This window comes from Tauraco erythrolophus, chromosome 2, assembly GCF_009769465.1.
Source record: "Tauraco erythrolophus isolate bTauEry1 chromosome 2, bTauEry1.pri, whole genome shotgun sequence".
Classification (NCBI taxonomy): Eukaryota; Metazoa; Chordata; class Aves; order Musophagiformes; family Musophagidae; genus Tauraco; species Tauraco erythrolophus.
Window position 1 is genome coordinate 107,315,323 of NC_141466.1, and position 24,202 is coordinate 107,339,524.

A 24,202-nucleotide genomic window follows, 5' to 3' on the forward strand; every position below is an offset into this window, starting at 1 on the left:
TAAGGTGATGACAGCTACACATCTAGTATTTTTATGCTGCCCATATTTCTATTCTGCTCTAAAACCTTCTCCTGGAACGCAGGTGATGGCAGCAGTGCTCTGTTTGGGGGACACAGCACATTTGCCCAGAGGGATGCTTTCATCAGACACCAGAATTAACTTACACCATCTTTTTGGGGACAGGCACCACTTAACTACATTGCCTGTACTTTCTAGCTTCAAAAGCACTCAAGCCATCAAGTGATAGCACTACCTTTCTGGTATGTTCTTCCAGCCTTCTATTTATTTAAGAATAAAACTGTACAATTTCATTTAATTAAATCAGTGTTTCAAAAGGCAGCAAAAGCAACAAACTGTTTTAGCCATTTAATTCAGTATTTACTGGCAATAAGTTAAACTTCACCCTGATGAAGGTTAGTATTTGGGACTTTAAATATGGAAGAAGGCTTGGAAAACTCTTGGGAAGAGGAAATCAAGACAATAGAGGCTGCTTGCCTTGGAAAAGTAACCAATAAAGAATTGATCACTTTAAGAATGACCACATAGTATTGATCATCTAGCTCAGAAATATTTGTTTTTCCTATCACTTTACAGAGGAAGAATCAGGTAATTAACTGTGGTAAATTCATAACTAGTACAAAAATAAACCAAAAAGGAGATTGGATATTAAGAATACTAGTATCATAATTAAGGCTAATGAAATTTTGGGGTGGCTACTGAACGTCGCACTTCACAACATAAACGCACCTCCACCAAAGGGATGAGAGAAATCAGATCAGAGACCTTATAGATGAAGGGCAGACGATGTAGCTATTTAGCTGTTGCACAATCTTTGAACTACTATTTGAAGGCCACAACTCCAGTAACACTTGATGTAGAAAAGCAAGCTGGGCTGGGGAGGAGTGGGGTGACATGATGAAACAATTGTATGCAAATGGGCTTGTACCAAACTAGGGTGCAGTGCACAGGTGTATTAAGAATGAATCATCTTTTACTATAGTTGCTTTTGTCATCTTTTCTTCTTTCACCCAGTATCATACACCATTCCAGCTGAGAGAGTAGAATGGTATAAAAATCTGCGAAGGTATGAAAGCTACAAGGATCATTTTAAATGAACTGAGTACTAATAAAATGACAGCACTCACGAACACCGCAACTATGCATTGCAACTCACCCTAACACAGCTACCCAGGAAACTTCAAAAGCAAGGGAACATAATTTTTGATGAGGAGGAGCTGCTCTTAATCCAATTTAACTAAAATCAGGTGGGGGAGGGAGGTGAACTCCCATCGTTACCACTAAAGCTTGGAGGTAACTAAAAGATTGAGAGACTGATAAATAATGGAGCAGAAAGCTGATTATAGAACGCTGAATAATTTGGTAACCCAGGACACCAGGAACACTGTTAAATAAGACAGTACAGAGCACAAGAAGAAGTGGCACAGAGGAAAAATGTTTTCAATGAACCATGAAGTTCAAGTGCGATGCTACTGGAAAAAAGCCGCTTTCCAAGCAAAGAAGTACAGGAATAAGCTTAAAGGCAATCTCCATGCCAGACACTGGTGAAACCTCTACTGTATGTACTGCGTCTAGTTCTGGCACCCACAAGTCAGTGACGGCAACCCAAAGAGTATACAGGCAAGTCTGATTTCACTGAGCTGGGTTTTTTCACATGGTTAAAAAAAGGGAAAGATAGAAGAGATAAAAAGTGAAGATGATGGCTAACTTGTTAGGCTTCTAATTTTATAATATAACTTTATCAATTTAACAATTATATTTCATTCAACAAACATTCTTCAAAAAGCATCAAGAATACAGCAAGAGCATTCGAAAGGCAGACCATTAGAGGAAGCGTCTTTTATACAAGACATAGACCAAGAATCAACTTTCCGACATCTCTGACAAGGAAGTTTTACCGTGCTAGAAACATTGTTGTCAGCAAAATACCTCAGCTTCATTCAGTATCAAATATTATGCTTTCCTAGCATATAAAATTTACTTTCGCTTCTCTTTTTCATCTCTTATTATGTTTTCATGTTCATTACTCTGAAAAAATGATAGCTAAACCCACATATTTCTTTCCTATTTTTGTCTACTTATCTTTCCTTTTGTCTTTTGAGTAGGATGGACAGATGTGGTTCTATTGCATTTCTGAGACAATTCCTTTATTTTAGTATCCAGTTAGGTCAACTACTTTCAAATGTTCATTCCTCTGGAGTCTGAATAATGCCACTTATTGAAAAAAAAAAAAAAAAAAGTAGCCAGGTTTGATGTTAGCAGCTAAATTGATAGTAATCTAAGAGTATGAAAATACAAAATTGGTATTTGATGAGTGCTTTTGGTCCTCTTCCAGAACAAGAAGGCCTGTAATTCATTCATGGAACTTCTTACTTTTCATACCTTTTTGCCTTTGAGACAGCAAGAAATAGAACTAGAACAGGACAAACTTTTCTCCTTAAAAAAAAAACCCAAACTTTTAACAAGGACTGGGGTATTCTGTTTCTCTCTTTTAGACCTAAAACCTTCTAAGACAACAAGGGCTTTCCTTCAGCCTTTCTTTTTTGAATGTAGCCTGAAAGGAAACACTGATACATTCCACAGCTTGATTTTCAGTTCATTTAAAATCTTTTCTCCACTCGTTTCCTATGTTGACAAGATTAGCTTCAAAACTAAAAATCTGGAAGCAATTTCTGTATGAGGATTCCTGCTAACCCTGAAATTTGAACTTCAAACAAAAAAAACATCATCACCTGCATATGTAGCTTCATTAGTATGGATCTTTGGTTCAAACTGCTAAATTATTATAATAATTTGGCTATGGAAATACCAGCGCCACCAATCAGTAAGAAACCTCTACAATCCCCAACCATTGTTTCTATAATAAGTAACAGAAATCCACAACTAGTTTAAGTAAAATCTATCCCTGTTCTCTTGATGTGCCAAGAAGTTAAATTTTAAAAACTGAGAGACTGAAAGCACCAAGTCCCTTAACTACAGGCATTATTTATATCCCAGCTATACTCTCTCCTACAGTTCCAGGTGTCCCAGAACAATAATGCTGCAGGAACATTCTTATTCCTTCATAACTCTTCTAACATAAGACAGCCAAAACAATCCTTCAAATCTAGTCATCGGTGACAGTTAACTCCAGCAACAACAGGGACAGTCATCATAAAAACAGGTAGAGAATAGAAGTTGAACTCAACAGAAAACAGTCCAAGAAGAGGAATGAAGTATACAGTACTGGATACGAAGAAACTTTTAAAGCTAGGAATAAAAATTTGAACACAGTTTGCATATTCCAGAACTACTTTTACTATATTTCCATACTACATAAACCAGTGCAAACCATCCATTGCGCTGAAAGGAGCAGCCCACTTTCTTGCTCACTCCGGGTGCTCATTCCAGTATCTGCTCTACCCATCATGTGTACCAAGAAAAAAATTCACGCAGCCGCACTGTAGACTAAAACAAATTAAAACTAACGGGATTTTTTTGTGTGTGTCTCAACATGAAAAATAAACTTAGTTGAACTAAAAGCAAATAAATATTTGACATTTAAGGAGACCAGTTCAACACAAAATGCTTTGCTTAACTCAAATCTTGGACATTCAACTTGCTTTTTATCCACAAGAGTGAAACAGTCTTTACCTTTTATCACTGCGTCTCCACCTGCCGGAGTTCCATTTTCTTGCGGTGCTACAAGCGCTTTCAGAATGACTTGTGTTGCCCCAACTCTTGGCAGGGTGACATGTTTAAGAAATGGCAAATTGTTTTTCTTGGCAAATGCCTGGCTTGTTTCTCTTCTTTTCCTAAGAAAACCACCCTCTGGAAATAAAACAATCCATTTCCGATTGCGGCTCCTGTAATATTTTTCTAGGTGCTCCTTAAGTAACATAAGCTGCTGGTCACGATGTGCTCTTCCCTGTAAGGATAAAACATCACCTAAACAAAATGAATGCTTAAAAGAGATATAACAATAGATGGATAATTATTACCTTTCTCTTTTCAGAGATACAAATAAGCTCCTAAGACAATATGAAACAATATTCTCCTCAGACTACCTACTGGTGGTCTAATTAATGCCACTTTACAGAAAGGATGAAAAAAAAGCCCTCGAAACTGAGGTTGAAGCTCCCAATTTGATGACTTCTCTGCAAGAGGGACGTCCAGACTGTAAGTGGGAACTTCACATAACAGGAGGATGTATTTACAGAATTTCCTAGTTATTAGTGGGTTCAAAGTTGAATTTGCTAAACTGAATTCTGCAAACACAGGCTAGTGGTCAAGCTCTGATTTGGAGGTCTACGTATCATCAGTAATTTCTACAAACCAAACAGTATCTTTGCTTACACTATCTTCTGTGCACCTCTCCCCCCACTGCCATCCCATATTAGAATTGCAGAGGTACCAGCAGACATAGACAGATCTCAAGACCAGGCCCGAGCTGGGTTACCACAGCAGAACCACAGATTTCACCCAAACCTGTACTGCTTGAAAGACTTTTTCATTTCTCCCCTTTGATGTATTAGCACAACTTCACTTAAGACAGTGAGATTCGTCCTTAATTACTGCAGAAATATCTTTGATATCTTCAACAACAATCTCTTCTATTCCCAACTCTGCACAAAGCAAGCGCAAGCTACCCAAATTTTCACAGGAACTAATTTACATCCATTAGCGTTTTGAGTGCTGCAAAGTGACTTTGTCAAATCACCCAAAAGACGAAGGAGCCCAAAATTTAAGCTCTCCTCAGCCAAGGCGATTTTAATTCTCTCAAACATCAACAAAAATGCCATAAAACCTTTCACTGTTTGCTGGTTGGTGTTTTTTTTTTGGCAGGGGGAAGAAGAGGAAAGACTGGGGTTGAGTGGAAGACAGGAAACAGTATTTTACTGAAGGTGAGTTTTGTGAAAGTGTTTCTCCTAGATTTTGAAATCTCACAATTACAATTACTTCCCACTTACCTCACGAAAGGGAAGGAAAAAGCTCTGCCTGCTCATATTAATGCAATTAAAGAGCAATATAAAAGTTCCTCAGTTAAATCAGTCCTTTCTCAAACCACAGGATTCCAGGATAGCACAGCAGTTAAGAAAAGAGCAGTGAACAACAAATTTTTCACACATTAGATATTAGAACTCTCCAAAACCTAAACAAACCTAACAAATATGACTGGTGTATAGATTGCAGTTTAGCAAATACTGTGAGGTTTAAGATGCTGCTGCCATACAGAAAAATATACTGGACTAATGGGAAAGAGAGGAGTGTTTAAAAGCAACCGTGACTAGTAGAATATCGAAGAGTCCTGGAAGATAAAACACAGTTAACATACTGTCCAGAAAGAAGAGAAAGTAAGTTATATAGAAGCAGAAGCAGCTCCTTAATGCAACCAATTCTTGAAGACCATGGCTAGCTGATCGCCATCACAGGGAAGTGGCTCAGCCTTCTTTCCTTTTGAGGAAAGAAAACAGGTAGCAGCAGACTGCTGGCAAACTCTTTAGGATGCCATGCACTTTGCACCACCAACATGGCAAGTTACTGACAGTCTCCGTTTCCAATACGCTTTTCAATGGCAGAAGACGAAACATTAGTCAACTTCTAATACGCCTGAGAAGCATTCCTAAAACTGCCACTGGTGCTGCTCACGAAAATGAGGCTAATGCACGTACATTATGGTACAATGTACACGGTACAAATAGGATGTGTTGTACCATGATCAAACTACATTATTTTACAGGGGAAAAAGAAATGAAGTATTTGCTCATCCAAACATTCCTAGCATTCCTAGGGCCATTCTAGTTAGGCAAAGGATCATTACTCACTCCAAGTGTTTTTGCTACACCCAAAGGCTAACAGCCCAGACACACTTGCTTTTAAATTGGTCTATATTTAGACTTATGATGATGTCATTTTATTTGTGATGTTGCATATCTCAGCCACTTTATAAAGTGAGGCAGCGCCTTAGTTTTTGCAGCTAAGCAATCATTTGGTTTTGTAAATAATTTCGACACCCCATTCAGAAATTACAATTCACAAGCTGACAGCCATGCGTGCCTCAAAATGTGTATCTTGTGAATTTTAACTACTGAAATCGATTTATATTTTACGAAGTATCAAACCCTGTTCCTTTCCATACTCTCACAGTACACAGTTGTATATCTCTAGAGACCTTTATTTTATTATCTAATTTTGCCTGAGGTTTTCTAACCATGCCTCTAGTCTTAGTGAGAAATCTCACTTTAGCTGTGTGTAGCTGTGATTATTTCCTTATTTCATTCTAAGTAAATTAGCTTCGCCGTCTCTGTAAAGTGAAAATTGATTAATTCTCTCTTGCTGCCCATACATTTTAAGTCTAGACAAACAAAAAGGAAAGAAACGTGTGTGCTGGATGTCACAGTTCACATAACTGGCAGCAGGTTCATGCTTAACATTGTACTTCTAAGCTTCTATAGCACAGTTTGATCAACAAAGCTACCAAACAACAAAAAAAACCCCAGGTTTTAAGAACTAATCTGAGGTTTTCACTCCTTAACATTTGAGATGTTGGGCTCAACACATATTCTTTCCTGATGCTCAAGTAATATGTAACTTTCAAGAATCAATTAATTATGATTTATGCAGGTCCTTCACCACCTTAAACTGGTTTACTACCACGTCACCATCAAAATGGATGGTCCTGCCTTTCCTTATGTGAAACTTTGACAGTCAGAACAGTGACCTAACCAGACTCACTGCAGAGCTTCAAGGTCACTATGGAAAGAAGAGAGGCACAAGCAATGAGCAGTCAGAAGCGGAGAGAAAAAAGACTGCCGTGCACTTTGGCTGTACACCTCTCATAAAAAGGCTCCCATCGTAACTGGGTTCTGTAAACATTTGTGTCTAGGTGAATAATAGAACAAGCTGGGGGAAAAAAAGTAGTTTCAGAATCCATCTCTACCCAAATACATGTTACAACGTAGTTGTTTCATCCTGCAAGCCATCCAGGAAGTAATGAGTTAAGTCTCGTAACACCACAATGTTCTAAATATAAAGATAAATCAAAGCACTATTATGTGTTTCCATTTACCTGTCTTATAAAAAAGTCTCCATGGATGAGAGACACAATGCCGAAGTTTGTATACTTAAAAATATGATCCATCAGCCACATCATCTGACGGACAACCTGAAAAGTTAAAAACCCAAAAGTTTAGTAAATATCAAGTGCAGGGAATTACGTAATATAGGTCACATTCTTGTCATCCTTGCAACAGCAATAAAACTAGCAAATACATGAAATGAAGTCATTTATGCCCCAAAGTATAAAGCAGCACAGTTCTACACTTCTTCCTCAAAAGCAGGATTAAATAGCTGCCTTTTTGTAATATAATACACATTTCTACACTATTAGCCATATGCTAATTTCTACTCCGTCTTTTCACATAGGTAGTGTGATGCTTCTTATCAGTACACCACCACAATTTTAAGCCAGTTACAAACTAAAATCAGTGCTTGTTAAAGTACACAAAACAATATAGATCCTTATTTTTTGTTTGCTTATATTTTTTTGCACTTGGCGATTTTGGGGATGAGATCATGTTTTTCTTGTGCTTCTGATGAACACATGCTCACTCTATCTTTGAACAGCAGCACTCACTGAGACCTATGTACAGCCCACATGTCATACTGACTTCTCTCATGGCAGAGCATCCACATGCATCCCTGAAAATGTCATTAAGTCATGCTCCTTGTCCTAGGCAAGAAGCATGGTGAGAAGGCAAAAATAGAGGTTGAGCAACGGAGGCAGATATTACACCTGCTCAGCCCTTTGAGATTTAAAATAGAAGAATTACTTCAGAAGAGGCAAATAACAGAAGGGAAAAGCTTCTTCTCTCACAAGGTCTTTCCCCTCTATAGCTCCTACACGTAGATTTTGAGAGGGGTAGGAGTTGGCTCTCCAAAACCAGAAGATCCAGTGTCTCTAACATGCACTCAATCATACACGAGGCCAGCTGCCTTTACTCTTCCCTGTGTTATACAGCTGCACCAAGACATTCAAGTTCAGTGAAACTTTAAGTCACGTAACATAGGACTCTTCCATTCATCACAATCAAAAAAACATATAGAGCTATTTCCAGATATTTCTCCAGTAGTCAGGCACTTTCTGCTTGGCATCTTTCAGTTGGATACATAATTTGGGGCCAAGACAGAAATAGAGCAGAAAACAAAACCCCAATACTTCCTCTAGAAAATACAATGCTTTGTTCATTTATTAGCTGATTACATCTACTTCTGAAGTGTACTCTGCATTTCTCTCCAAACACTAGAGGCTTGCACAGTATCTGAAATACTGAAACGCCTCCAACAATACCTCTAACAAAATACTTTTATACAGTGGAGGATGGTGACTTTTACCTGTTTTCACATTTTCACATGTCTACATGGAATTTGTAGGAAGAAGTAAATCATATTTCCTGCAGGAATTCTGTTTTGTAAAAGCAGCTCAATAATTTGCAATTTGTATCTGGAATTGCATGTATCAGTATATCTTTCTTCCAAAGAAATGTAATTATCTCTTGGAGTGTTCTGATTACCTATTCTCCTTTTTGACCACAGAAGCTATAAATGAATCCTGGGTTACATATTTGCAGAAAGGTAACTATCACATACCCTGTTTCTTTTACTTATCCTTAAACAACTGCTGCCGGATGCTCAGCAAAGTAAAGTTTTTACACACTTGCAAGAACAGACCTGCCAAAGAATGTTTAAGATACTTTACTGCCTCAGACATACAGCTGATCTCCCAGCTACATCTAGACGTCACATTTAGAGGCTAGCTATCCTTGGCTAAGAAAGCATTAAAAACACCTCAACTTCTGTAGTGTTTTAATACTAGCAAACTTTCTATTTGAAGACCTTGGATAATGCCAAGAGCACCAGTTTCTGAACCTTCTACAATCACTGAAAGTGGAAAAGGAAACCATGTCTGAGAGAAAAGGACAGCTCTCAAAGATACCATAGAATCATAGAATGGTTAGGGTTGGAAGGGACCTTAAAGATCATCTAGTTCCAACTCCCCTGCCATGGGCAGGGAAACCCTCCACTACACCAGGTTGCCCAAAGCCTCATCCAACCTGGCCTTGAACACTTCCATGGATGGGGCATCCACAACTTCTCTGGCCAACCTGTTCCACTGCCTCACCACCCTCTGAGTGAAAAATTTCTTTCTTATATCTAACCTAAATCTCCCCTCTTTCAGTTTAAAGCCATTACCCCTTGTCCTATCACTACACACCCTTGTAAAAAGTCCCTCTCCAGCTTTCCTGTAGGCCCCCTTTAAGTACTGGAAGACTGCTATAAGATCACCCCGGAGCCTTCTCTTCTCCAGGCTGAACAGCCCCAACTCTCTCAGCCTGTCTTCATAGCAGAGGTGCTCCAGCCCTCGGATCATCTTCCTGGCCCTCCTCTGGACTCGTTCTTGTGCTGGGGACTCCAGAGCTGAACACAGTATTCCAGGTGGGGTCTCACGAGAGCAGAGTAGAGGGGCAGAATCACCTCCCTCGACCTGCTGGCCACGCTGCTTTTGATACAGCCCAGGATACGATTGGCTTTCTGGGCTGCCAGTGCACATTGCCGGCTCATGTTGAGCTTCTCATCCACCAGCACTCCCAAGTCCTTTTCCTCAGGGCTGCTCTCAATCCATTCTCTGCCCAGCCTGTACTTGTGCATGGGATTGCCCTGACCCACGTGCAGGACCTTGCACTTGGCCTTGTTGAACTTCATGAGGTTCCCACAGGCCCATCTCTCCAGCCTGTCAAGGTCCCTCTGGATGGCATCCCTTCCCTCCAGCGTGTCCACAACACCACACAACTTGGTGTCATCTGCAAACTTGCTGAGGATGCACTCGATCCCACTGTCCATGTTGCTGACAAAGATGTTAAATAGCACTGGTCCCAGTACCGACCCCTGAGGAACACCACTCGTCACTGGTCTCCACGTGGACATTGAACCGTTGACCACAACTCTTTGAGTGCAACCATCCAGCCAATTCCTTATCCACCGAGTGGTCCATCCATCAAAACCATGTCTTTCCAGTTTAGAGATAAGGATGTCGTGTGGGACAGTATCAAATGCTTTGGATAAGTCCAGGTAGACAATGTCAGTTGCTCTTCCCCTATCCATCAATGCTGTAAACCTCATCATAGAAGGTCACCAAATTAGTCAGGCAGGATTTGCCCTTAGTGAAGCCATGTTGGCTGTCACCAATCACCTCCTTGTTTTCTATGTGCCTTAGCATAGTCGCCAGGAGGATATGAAAGGTTTTGCTTCGGAAACAAGCATCCATTTCTTCTCTGCGACATGCTAGCATCCCTTCCTGTCTGCCAGTGGTATTTCTTACTAGATGGTACACATCCAAGGAAACAAAGACACACTATGTATTTGTGAGTGGTAAAAGAAAAACTAGTTCCCAGCTATAACTCCCCACTCGAGACTAATATTGGTGAAATGGTTTCTCACATAGCTCTGCCTGGGCCTGTGTTAAATAAAAGAGAAGATCTTAAAGCAAAAATTCTTCTCTGCAGAAATTCATACTCTTTCCATTTCAGTAAATCAGAAAGCCTTGGGGAGGGGAAAAGAAAGAAAGAAAAAGTGTGTCCTAAGGACAGGAGTTAAAAAATGAGAGGTGGTGTTGCTCTTCAAGGCACTACAATATCAAAAATTCATGGCCAACACCCCAGCCCAAAGATGACAAGTTCGGGTAGAGAACCATATCCTTTGACAAAAGCACCACCAAAATTCCACTCATGATGATTCAGCCTGCAACAGTATCCATATGACTCTTCATCTATTACTTTGGCATTTTGGCAAATACTGTTCTATTATATCAAGTAGAAGTTAAATCAACATAATCTATGTTACTGGGGGAGATAAGCAAGCCTAATAATCTGCTTCCTTGAAAAGAAAAGGTTTGCATCTTTTGAGGAGTCAACATTGGTCCCTAAATGTTCTACAGCAATCCTAGAGGAAGAACTCTTGCCTGGCAATGCTGGTGCTTCTCTCCTTCCATATCACTTTATTTTCATGTACCAGCTGGGCATTTAGATGACAGAAGGTCTATCCTGGAAGTTGATCATTGCTCTTCAGAGTCTAAGGCCATCTCACCATGTTTTAGGTGGCACAGGGCTTCTACCTACCATCCCTGAATTTCCTCAGTCTTTCTGAAGAGGAGTGATGCGATTATGTCAAAGATCAGTGTGACATACAAGTTATAACTCGGACAAGACATACAGGCAGTTTGCTGCAAGTGGGATACAAAGAGGCAAACTTCAGAGCTCAGTGATTACAAACCTGCCTATAAATCCAGGCAGTGGTGAGAAGTACAAAGCGTAAATACAAATATTTTAATGTGTAAATTAATGAATATATACACGCACACTAACACATAGAATCAAAAAGGAGGAGCTCAAAGAGTAGAACACAATTATCTTGTTTGCAATCGAAAGCCAAACTAGATTAATGGATATTCATTCTGTTCAGCTACCAAGGGCAGAACAGAGGACACTGCAAGATACTGGTGGTGGCTCTTCCATTTAGTATCCTCGGGAATGAGACAACGCTTATCAGATGAGCCTCTCATCACTTGCATTTCAAGTAGGTTTAAGCAAAGACATTCAAGTGTCTTGTGCACAGTTTATAGTTGTTTATGGATTGAAAGAATTTGTGGATACTGTTTCAGGTCCTTTTTGCTTCATCCTTCCTGCTTAAGTATGTCCAGGATGTAGAAAAAGCTTTCACCAATTTTATCAAAAAATCTAGGTGCCTCCTATTCACAGGCCCACTTTCATTTCACTCTACATAGATTTCATAACAAAGCAAAATGGAAAGACTGACTTTCATCTTTCAAGTGCTTCTAACTTAGCAATGAAACCTGGGAATGCATGTCTTGAAACTTGCACCCCAGCTGCAAGCTCGACTTCTTTCTCTCCACCACATCCTTCCTGGCACTGCTTTCTGCTTTGAATCAGAAAAAATAGCCACATTTATCAGTCCTAACCCAGTCAGAAAGCAGTAACAGCAGCATTTTAACTTACTTCTCTTTGTTAAACACATAACCTTTAATGTTTATGAGACCTTCACTAACTTACTAAGTTTGTTTTAACATTTACTTTCACAAACAAATTGGAACAATTTCTGGAACTATATAAAAGTGTAATTAGGTCACTTCCAATCCAGCTGAAACCTTGCTCTGTGTGGCTTGTCTTATGGTAACATATATTGGTCAAACAATACCAGTCTGGTCTTTCCATTAAAATTATAAGTTTTAGCTAAGTTCCACTTCCCTAGTAAGAGATCATGCTTTCCTTATTCACACAAGTGAATCTGAAAGACAAGAAACATCTTGACGTGCGTATTTTAGATTACTGCTTAGTGAGATTAAATTTGCTTAAAACAGGCTACACTATCATTTGTATGCAAGAATTTGTAAAAGACTAGAAAAAAAATACCATCACAGCTCCTGACACAGCCCTTGACATGACACTGTCAAGTTGCAAGAACATTTCAGTATTCTACCTCATAACACAGAAATACATAGAACTTTACATCAAACACTTCTGATGTCTTAAATTAGCATTTTTTAAAAAGCAACATTAAACAGTAAGTGCTTGCAGATTACACCTGGTTTCAGTCTGTTCTGGCTGGCACAGTCACTGAAAGTAAAGATAATTCTTTTCTGTTCAGAAATATGAAGCACACTATTTAAAACCACCTGATTCAGCAAGTTCTATCAAGGATAAAGTATCCTGATCTTTCTCATTATTTTTAGCCACTTATACTACTCATGCTATATTTTAAGCATGTGTTGAAGCTCGTACTTTTTTTATGTCTTTATTAGCTAAAAACATTAAAGCCATACTAGGCTCTGGCCATGTATATTCCAAGAGCAATGATTGCAACTGATTTGACTGATTTTAAGGATGTTCTGCTTTTCTGAAAACCCTGAAACCTAATGGCTTCCATGGTGAAGATTATTTGTCATCTCAATGGCTTCCTCCATTTTTAACATCTTCTCCATTCACTGAAACTTACTCTGTCTTGACCGGAACTTTTTAGCTATGGAGTCAAACAGGATAAATACTGATTAGATTTATATATACACTAGTGTATAAACGTGTAAAACACCTGGGACATCAATAGTTAAGATTATATGCAGTACGTATCCACAGGACCATACTCTCACAGCCATATCTTCATTACGAGATTGTCCTATCTGTAATTTTGACGAAGAGAATTAAAGAGTGTTTATTCTGTTATTCTCCTCAATGAGGTACAGCACAGAATACCATATATACCTAACTTCCTTAATTCCAAAAGAAATTAAAGCAATTAAAAGTCCTTTTAAAACAGTCTTCCCTAGGCTACAGTTGACAGAAAGAAATTAGTCTCTGCTCAATCTTAAGTGGCATTTTCATACCTTCTTTTTTGAGTTTGGTTTGTTTGAGGTTTGTTTTTTTTTTAATCAGCTCTGCTGCCATAAGTAAGATCTAAGAAAACTTTGAAAAAAAGTTACATCACTGGCAGAGGTACAGTGTATACACAATCTGTATTCATATACACTAAGAAAAACAGTGCCAGTTACAAATCGTGCAGATGTAACAAAAAGCAGTTGTTGTTTTCCTTGTTTCTTCACCATATGGTTGCAAGAAAGAAGACGACACTAAGACAGACACAGCTGATGCATGTTTTCAGCTTGCCAGGTATGTCTCCTGCCCTTTGTTAACCTAATCATACAGACCTCCTTCCTCTTGATTTGCACACAAATTTAATTCCCTGTTTAGATGCCATGCTCTAGTTTCCAGCACTACACTCTCTAGATGACAATTTTCCGATCAGCAGTATGCAAAACAATTGACAATAGTTGCACTTCTCACCAAGAAATGCTGAAGAGTTTGTGAAATAAAGAGCTCAAGCAAATTTGACCTTAGCTAGCCAGCTTAGCTTGGCCATGCCCTCATAGGGAAGTCACTTGCAGCTTCTGAACTCCTACCAAAATCCGATACGTAACTTGCTTCTAACTTTGAGAAAAACTCCATGCTGGAATAAGGTCATAATCAAGAATCTAGATCTGTTTTGGTTTAAGCAAAGTTGAAATGAGCTGCACGAGGGAATGAGGTGAGAGGAAAAAGCCAAGTAGATGATTACCTGTAAGCAGATCTGCTTCCCTGTACGTTAACCTAGACTGGATGCACATTGACTCAGCTCATATCTGACCTTCTTCAAAAGCAATGTTTATGCTCTAAAACCTGCTTCAACCTCCTGGCTGTCACAGTAGACCGAATCTAAGCAAAAAGCTTCCTATTGAGGAATAGGAGATTGAGTGGGTATTTTGCTAGATTCAAATACAAAAGTCAAGTCATGGGTACTGCACACAGATGCAAGCACAGCCAAGGTAACAGATCGCATACACAGAAGCTATCCCGCTCCCAGGTTGTAGCCTACCGTGCCTTTATCCTGAAGGCACATCATCAGAGTGCAGACGTCACCCGTTGCTTGATGGTTCACCAGCACCACGGCTTCATCTTCTGATACTGCTTTAACGTCATCACCCCATTCCACTACTATTTAAAAATAAACAAATTAAAAGGTAAATTTTACAACGACATAGGAAAATTTAACTATGAACAAAACAAAAAACCCAAAGACCCCACACCCAGACAATCATAATACAGAAACCTACATGCTACATGTCAATTTAAATTGGCACATAGCATAAGGTAGGAATAATAGCAAGACCATTTTTCCAAGCACAGGGTATCCAGCTCAGTTTTAAATTGCATGCGCTGAATAGGAACAAAACAAAAATACTCTACCAGAACATGTGCACAGAGATTGATCTTTTTGTGTCATGACACCATTCTATATTTAGGGTCTTAAAATTACATAAGCTTTTGACCCAGCTTTCAAATTCAACTGTCTCAACTCATTAGATTAAAAAAAAAAAAAAAAAAAAAAAATCATGTCGTCAAAAGTGTTTTTCGTTGTTTTTTTAAACTTCTCAAGTTTGTTCCATTTCTACACTTACTGTTATTAACTACTTTGGTAAAAGCAAAACAAAAAATCTGTAGTTGAATCATTATGTTGAAAATGCTACATTAAACAAACTCAGTCATTCAAATCTAAACAAGTTAGCTATAGGCAAGAAAGTGGGTGCAGAAAATGCTGCTCAGATGACAGAAACGATTAGTCACTATTTGTAAGACCAGAAACCAGATACTCCAGTGGCAAGAATGATGTCAGGAGGAAGCTACAGCTGTTGATCATCCAACATTTACGCTGACTAGCAAAAATATGCTGAGGTAAGGAAAAGGAGTTAAAATCGCTAGCCCCATCATCACAAAGCAAGTAACTGGAAAAGAGAAAATCGCCTTCCACAGAAGAACACAGGATGGAAAACTAGAAAAAATCTGTTGTAACTCAAAGACCAGAATGCGTCTAACGCTGTTTTTGGGGTAAAGAGACAAGCGAGCGGAGTCTGGCCCTTTTCAGCAAAAGGGAGGGTTACTGCAACGCAGAGTAAAGGAAAAGGACGGGCAGGCAGAGCGGCTCTGTGAAGTTCAAAAGGAAAAGTAAGATGCATTCCCCATGCATGTAGGATACGATTATTTTTCCGTGTTTGTTTGGTATCTTAAGTGGTTCTTACTGGCTATTATTTTCATTTCTGACATCAAAGGAAATACTTCACCTCTGCTACTGAATCTTTAGTACTGTTATTAACAGGCAGTGAACAACTCTCATCACAGGACAATTACTTACTTTACTAATATCTGTCTTTCAAGCAGTGGTTTAATTGATGCAAAAGCAACAGGCTACACACTAAAGACAAGAAGCAACAATCCATGCATAGCTTCCCTGTCCTTGCAGAAATTCAGTAAGCATCACGCCTTAGAAAACTGCCACTTCTCTTACTTTCTAACAGTTCCCAAATCAGTACTGAATTGAGACTTCAACACAAAGTAAAAAAATAAAATGCTGTATTTAGTCATAAATAGATGGAATTACGCTAGAGATATACGAGTGGAAAAGACTATTCATTCCATAATGTTCAATCTCCTTTCCTTTCCCTGGGCAAGCTAAGCACAGATCCTTTCCTATTTTTCTCAACCTGAACTTGGATGATCCTCTTTATCCCTCTTCCTCGATTAGGTGCAAACTCCCTCTGATGTCCTCTCTAACTCCATGGAAGTTGGAAAAACACCTGGATGTGGCAGTCATAGTTGACTGTGCACCCTCCTTATCAAGTATTTCATATATCTACCTATGGCAGTACCCCGCAAGGCAAGAAACTAAGATGAAACAAGAAGCGTTTTAAAGGGAAACGAATCAACCATGCACTGATTTGGAAATTATTACTTCAGTGTCTTTATTAAGCAGCCAATATACAGTAGTCTTACTGAACTGTGGCTTTCCAACAGTAATAAAAACTAAATACTAAGTACATTAAGCATCTGTAAAACAAGGTTTCGCACAAGTAGCTAATTATTTCCAAATAAAACTGTTTTATTTCTAGATCACTCAGAAAAAAATTGATTACTTTCTACAGTATACTTCCCTGGAATATATCAATTTATACTAATTATTTCTCCTGTAGATCAGTTTAAAAAGAAACTATTTTTAATCTTCAAAAATGTTTCACAGATCTAACTTTCTGAAGGATTAAAATAAAGTTCATGACTGCAAAATGTAAGCCATGAGAAAAGTAGCACACAACCAAAGAGGAGAACTTATGAAGCTTAATTTGCTAGAAAAAAGTACATTTTAGCATACTAGGTGAAGACTAATGTCCGACTTTGAAACTTTCGGATAGGCCACAGTCAAAGAAAAACAGGAAAAAAGCTTCTATTGTTACCTATTTCACCTACTCTTGTTAAATATAAGAGGCTAAAAACACACAATGAGCTTACAATGCACTAACAAGTTTCAGCTGAGAAGTAGTAAAAAGATGGGCTCTGTTATCCCACTCCAAATGCAAGGTAAAAAAAAAAAAGTTTAATTTAATTCTTTAAATGATTTACTCAATTTATTTCATCTATCAACTGGTCAGACTAATAGCTCAACTTCCGTGGCTCAGCTGACAGGTAGTAAGTTCTTCAGTCCTAGTGATTCAGCTGGACGGCCTCTAGTTTCTTTTCCCTCTGTCATTTCTCCTCAGGCTATCAGGCTGTCTCTTGCGCTTAGTAACGCTTTATGGTCAATTGATTGACCTGACTATCAAGGAGAAAAGAATCCGTTTGAGCAAGTCCTTCACGGAGCATTTCTGGATTGGAAACAGAACAGTAAACCACAAAAGTGTGCAGAAAAACCACTGCTACTACCACAAATTTTTAAAGGGGAAAAAACCCACCCAAATATCAAAAATTTTAAGTTCACAGTGTCCCTTTAAACTCAGTGGGGGAAACTAATGCCTGTCTTCAATTTTCTCACTGCATGGAAATTTTCAAAAGGAGCACCTTTTGCTTTAAGAAATACTTGTGCTATTACATTTGTCCACTGCCGTTGGAAACATTCAAATCAAAACCTCAGCTGCATGGCTGCAGAACCAGGAACACTGCTTTGCTCCACTGTAACAAGACAAAAAATAGCTCAAAGACATGTATTTGTCACTCAGGGGCCTGAGAACCAGCAAACATTCCTCCACAGCTTCCTTCTATTGCCAGGACACATTTTATAAGGATACTGGTTTTGTGTCTACGGCCTCACCATAGTTAGATTTCTGCAAATAGGGTTCAACATAGCGAAATAACATAAAGGAAGGAAAGAGCAGGAAATCAGTTTAACCTGGTAGTTTGAAATCATGGTAAACTCAGAATCAAGAAAATCTGGTAATCCTGGTTAGTAATGAAATCTTTTACCCACAAGATCCAGACAGAAATGGTTTAGCTGTAAGAGATACTTCATTTGTGACTCAGTGTTGTGAGCAAAAGGCTTCTCCAGGAAAGGATGAAGACACATTTACTTGTAATTGCATGCCATAAGACAGAAGGATTTATCCTTCTCCTATAACAAGATGTCCAAGATGTACACAAGTCTCTAAAACATCAAGAAAATACCTCATGTAATGAGCTGCAAACTGAGCTTTTTATGAGGTAATCCTTGCAGAGCCTAAAGAAGAAAATAAAGAATTAAAAGTTTTTGGGTTTTTTTTTTACATATTTTAACTGAACTATTACATATCTAAATGTAGCTATTGAGAGCTCTCAGAATACTTGGCTGCTTTGTAATCATGTCCTTAACATAACTGTGTGTACGTAAGAGATGCTACAAATAAATATTCAAGCACTTAAATTGCAGTATGTCATTAGGCTGGGTAAATGACTACTCAGCTAACTAATAATTCAGTAGATTTATTTTATATACTTTTGAATATACCTGGCAAGAACAGCAGTGCAGTATTCTGCACAATTGCCTAGCAATTAATATAAACTACTTAATTTCGCATACTGCATTTTAAAATTTCAAAAGTCTTCTGGAATTTTCGACCCTGTCTCCTTCATTATAGTTAACAGTTTCACTACAGTGTGTGCCATAAGAATAGGCATAAATTTTATTGGCATCTTAATGACTTAAGTTCTAATGAATACCTGGGGTTATTATTTAAAAGTGTATTGAGTTTTAATTTCTTATTTCTCTACTAAACTGGAAAGCAAATCCAAACAAACGAAAAAAAGCCTCCTGTCAGAAATTTCAATAGCCCTTAGGAAACAGGCGGTGAAGGAATCAGATGGAATTCTCATACTAGCATCATTCAGGGCAGAGCAACGTTGGACACAAGTATAAATCTGGAGAGGAGTTGCTGGAGAGCAGCCCTGCAGAAAAGGATCTGGGGGTGCTGGTCAGCAGCAGGCTCAATGTGAGCCAGTAGTGCACCCTGGCAGCCCAGAGGGCAAACCATGTCCTGGGGCGCACCACAGGACAACCAGCCTGTCAAAAGAGGTGATTATCCCGCTGTATTCAGCACTGGTGCGGTCCTACCTTGAGCACTTGTGCAGTTCTGGGTGCCACAAAGTAAGAAGGATGTTAAGGGACTTGAATGTGTGCAGAGGAGGGCAACAAAGCTGATGGAAGGGCTAGAAGGCAGGTCCTATGAGGAGCAGCTGAAGACTTCGGGCTTGTCTAGTTTGGAGAAAAGAACTGGGTTTAAGATGTCCGAGTCACCATCTTCATTTTAATATGACAAACCATCTTGCGCGCCTCTTCACGTCATTGTAGGAAACAGCACACGTTTCCTTTTGCTTTCAGTTCCATTCTTCTTAGCTTCCACCCTCTCTTTCTGCAGTTTACAGACACATCTGCTTTGTGGAGGACTTTAGCAGTAACAATACTTATGCCCTAAGTCAACCCACGCTCTCACTGCAATTAACTGACAGTAAGAGATGTTAAAAACAGGAGACAACTCCAACAGAATTACCCTGGCTCTTTCATCTTTCTAACAACCCAAGAACCACATTTTTCCTAAAGTACAGTAGTTCCTTTTGGAAGCAGGCCCTAGCAATGACTACTTCTGAAGACTGATAATTTTCCTGGAGTGCCTGTTCAGGACCTGATGGGCACAGTTTGCTTGAGCTCAATAATTCACTGGCACAAGAGATGATGCTTGTGGCTGAAGAGTGCTCCTTTTACCCATATGTGACAGAGAATCAATAAAAGCAAAACCTTAGCTTACCTTCAGTGAAGCAAACTTCTTCCACTCACTTCAGTACAGGCAATATCATTTTAAGAGCTTCACCTCTTTGCAATTACGCTAGGCACGCAGTTTATATGATAAGAAAACTTTTTAAGTTAACAAATTCTATCAGAATACACAAGCTATGCTTACTACAGATATTTAAGGAATAGTTCCAACATATCTTAAGTCTTACAAGAAGACATCTTTCACTGGACATACGCTCCACATTTTGCTGGAGGTCTCCAACAGCTATTTTACGCAGCTCCCACAAAACTGAATTGTACAGGCACCAAAGTCCCACAGCTCATAGTTCTGATCATCCAAACTGGAACCCCAGATGTATATGGTGGTTACTGCTTCCAGGGAGTGGTACAGGAGACACAGTGCTCATAGCCACACAGGCAAACGTTGACTGGGAAATGTGAAGATTGCAACTGATGTCAGCTTTCGTGACTATACTGGTAACAAACTGTAGCAGCCAAGAAGCAACTCCACTGTCTGTTTTGCTGCTTCTATTATTAGAAAAGCAACTGCAAGACTGAAGAAAGGGATGGACTGCTGAAATCCTTTTGAAGTACCTCGAGCTCATGAGTCAGACCACTCGCAGATGGAGCAAGCTGTACAGCACATTCCTCCCCGATGACAGATAAAATACATTAAGTATTAACTACCCAGAGGAACATCAATGCATTCATGAACTAATATACTAAAGCTCTAATACCTTACATACTGCAGATGTTATAATGGCCAGAGGAAAAACAAAAAAAATCAGTTTGTTTGAAGCTTTGAAGCAGCAGCAAAACAACGAGGCAGTCTTGCAATTTTTTCTCACCAAAGAATACTTTTTTACATTTTTAACACACTTAGGAAATGAAACATCAGAACAACAAGGAACAGTTATTAAGGGATACTTAAAACCAAATAGTCAGGCTAGAAAGTTAAAAATCCTAAGGAGTTTCAAAGTATGCACAAAAAATTACCTAGTTATAAGCACATAGTCACCAAGGCCCCAGAAAGACAGAGGAGTATGAACCAAGAGCAAATATACTTCAGACTAACTGCTATCACTTCAGTTCATCTTCAGTACCATTTTGGTCATTCCCAGTTACACTGTAGAAACACACAGTGTCAATCTACGTTCAAAAAAAAAAAAAAGTGTATTTGCAGTATCATCAAATAAAGACAAAGTTTTCAGGACTGCCTTTAAGATGACCATAAACCCAAAAGAGGTATATAAGCTAAAGATGAACTTTTACTTTTTGCTGGTCAAAAGCTTCTAAACACTCTGGGGATGACTGAAAAGCTCTAACACTATAAGCAACAGAAGCAAAGGAACATATTTCCGTAAAACAAGCATCGAAGAGACTCTGAATAGAAGGATCTCAGCTAAGTTGTTACCCAGAGCAAAGACAAGATTTGCAGCTTACTAAGACTGTGCAATTTTACATGGTGAGAAATCTGCTTCCACAATCACAGGGCCACAAGCTTGCTTACATGAAAAAATGTCCTGAGAAACCTTGGTAAACGCGTGTTCTATTGCTCCCTAGACAGATACTACGGATTTGAGAATTTTAAGGGAAAGAATCAAGACGTAAAACTTTTTCTACCAGTTTCCACTTTCTGCCATTCAATCTCAGGTCAGTAACAATGATGACAACACCAGACAACACAAAAAGGTCCAGCATTTGCATAAATGGACTCTTTTTGTCAGACAAGGCTGTGGGTCCTACATTTTAGTCTCTTTCTCTACAAGAATGATTTTACAAGTGAAAATGGATTCTCACCACTCAAATACATAGAATCATAGGATGGTTTAGGTTGGAAGGGACCTTTAAAGGTCATCTAGTCCAACCCCCCTGCCATGGGCAAGGACATCCTCCACTACACCAGGTTGCTCAAAGCCACACTCAACCTGGCCTTGAACACTCCCAGGGATGGGGCATCCACAGCTTCTCTGTGCAACCTGTTCCAGTGCCTCACCATCCTCATTGTAAAAAATTTCTTCCTTAGATCTAATCTAAATCTGCCCTCTTTCAGTTTAAAGCCATTGCCCCTTGTCCTATCACTACACACCCTTATAAGAAGTCCCTCTCCAGCTTTCTTGTAGGCCTCCTTTAGGTACGGAAGGCTGCAATAAGATCACCCCAGAGCCTTCTCTTCTCCAGGCTGAACAGCCCCAACTCTCTCAGCCTGTCTTCATAGCAGAGATGCTCCAGCCCTTGGATCATCTTTGTGGCCCTCCTCTGGACTCGCTCCAACAGCTCCATGTCGTTCTTGTGCTGGAGACTCCAGACCTGAACGCAGTACTGCAGGTGGGGTTTCACCAGAGCAGAGTAGAGGGGCAGAATCACCTCCCTTGACCTGCTGGCCACGCTTCTTTCGATGCAGCCCAGGACACGGTTGGCTTTCTGGGCTGCCAGCGCCCATTGCCAGCTCGTACTGAGCTTCTCATCAACTAGCACTCCCAAGTCCTTTTCCTCTGGCTGCTCTCAATCCATTCTCTGCCCAGCCTGTACTTATGCTTGGGATTGCCCCAGTCCATGTGCAGTTGCCTTGTTGAACTTTATAAGGTTGCCTATCTCTCCAGCCTGTCAAGGTCCCTCTGGATGGCATCCCTTCCCTCCAGTGCGACAACCACACCACACAGCTTGGTATTGTCAGCAACCTTCCTGAGCATGCATTCAATCCCACTGTCCATGTCACCAACAAAGATGTTAAATGTGACTTTATATACTAAATCCACAGAACACTTTCCCATTTTTTTTTAAATGCAAGAGTTAAACTCTTGCAGTCTCATCCATAACATTGATGTTTACCCTTAATGAGAAGGTAGTCCAAATCAGATCTGCATAATTTGATACCACAGTCTTAAGAGTCATATTCAGTGTCCTGTATATTGAAACAACAGTATTTTAAGCATGGCTACAATGCAAAATACATCTTAAGCTCGACTATTAAAAAACAATTGGCTGTTCTAGAATTAAAAAGAAAAGTTACTTTGAAAACAAAGGCATTTCAGAATACAACGCAACTACAACAATTCAAGAACGTTTCTCTTTGTAAAAGGTTAAGTACTACAGAAGAGCAGTGACAAGAGGAAAATGTGTTTCTTTTCTCTGATCAAAAAACATACTCAGTGCAGCTGGGTAACTAAAAAATGCTACAAATACAGAGTCTGATGTTATTGCTACCTTTATCACCCTTTCAAGCAAAGAACAGTTGGCTGCAGCTCTGTGTTTTTAATAACTTGAACTCAGCAGGTTACTACAGTACTTTGCTCATACTCATCTGCCCCATAACTAATGCTGAGCAACTAACCAAGCAGCAATAGAGCTGACAAACAGGTCTGACACATTCAACACTAAGAGACAGGAACAACTCAATAATAAGTGCAATGGCTGCTGGTCCCCTCCCTTTAAACATTATAAGCATCTTCATGAAAATTCCCATCTGGAGCTGGAGAAGTGGTTCCCTCCCGGGTTCAAGTCAGAAAGAGTTAGAGGTAGGTCTCCCCTCTATATATATCTGAAAAGAATGAGAAATAAAATGGGAGGAAAGAGAAATGAGAGCACAAAAAAGGGATAAGGTAGTCTGAAATTCAGAATGTCAATACTGGGACTTGATCTTTAAGAAGAAAAGTTGGAGAAAAAATCATCACCTCCAGCAGCACGAAGTCCAGCTGGAGGCTAGTTACTAGGGCTGTACCCCAGGGTCATACTGGGACCAGTACTGTTTAACATCCTCATTAGTAGTTTGAAAGGTAGGACAGAGCGCACCCTCTGCAAATTTCAGGCAAGTCTGTAGACAACACAGAAGCAGGAGGAATGGTTGATATGCCATAAGGTTGTGCTGCCATTCAGAGGCATGCAAAACAGGCTGGAGAAGTGAGCCTACAGGAAACTCCGGGAGTTCAACAGGGGAAGAGCTGAGTCTCACACCTGGGGAGCAGCTCTGCAGAAAAGGCCCTGTGGTCCTGGAGGGAAAGGTGACCACGAGTCAGAAATGTATTCTCATGGCAGGGCAAACAGTACCCTGGGCTGCATTACAAAAAGCATTGCCAGGAGGTGGAGAGAGGTGGTCCTTCCCCTCTGCTCAGCCTCTGGGGAGGCCACAGATGGAGCACTGGATCCAGTTCTGGGCTCCTCAGTACAACGTAAGACACGGACTTACTGGAGTAAGTCCAACAAAGGGCCACTACGATGATTAAGGGACAGGAGCATCTTTCATATGAGAAGAGGCTGAGGGAGCTGGGACTGTTCAGCCGGGAGAAGAAAAGGCTCTGGAGGAGGAATCTTAGCCACATGTAAGTACCTGATGGGGGTGCAGGCAGAGGAGTAAAGAAGATTTAGTCAGACTCTTTCCTGCGGTATCCAATGACAAGTTGAGAGGCAACTAGCACAAACTGAAATACAGGAAATCTCACTTCCACACAAGGAAAAAAAGAAAAAAAAAAATCAATAAATTTTTTGCTATAAGAGTGGTCAAACACTGGCACAGGTTGCA

At 39.7% G+C, this 24,202-nt stretch overlaps 1 protein-coding gene across 1 annotated transcript in view; it reads right to left on the minus strand.

Moving 5' to 3' along the window:
* The window catches only part of LPGAT1 (lysophosphatidylglycerol acyltransferase 1), a 60,655-nt gene that overhangs the window by 19,716 nt on the left and 16,737 nt on the right, over nucleotides 1–24,202 (minus strand). Inside the window, exons 2-4 of the mRNA XM_086629238.1 lie at nucleotides 14,476–14,594; nucleotides 7,067–7,162; nucleotides 3,652–3,925 (exon numbers count right to left, since the gene is read on the minus strand). Of these exons, the coding sequence (XP_086485364.1) occupies nucleotides 3,652–3,925; nucleotides 7,067–7,162; nucleotides 14,476–14,594 (489 nt within the window). The remainder of the gene's footprint in view (nucleotides 1–3,651; nucleotides 3,926–7,066; nucleotides 7,163–14,475; nucleotides 14,595–24,202) is intronic.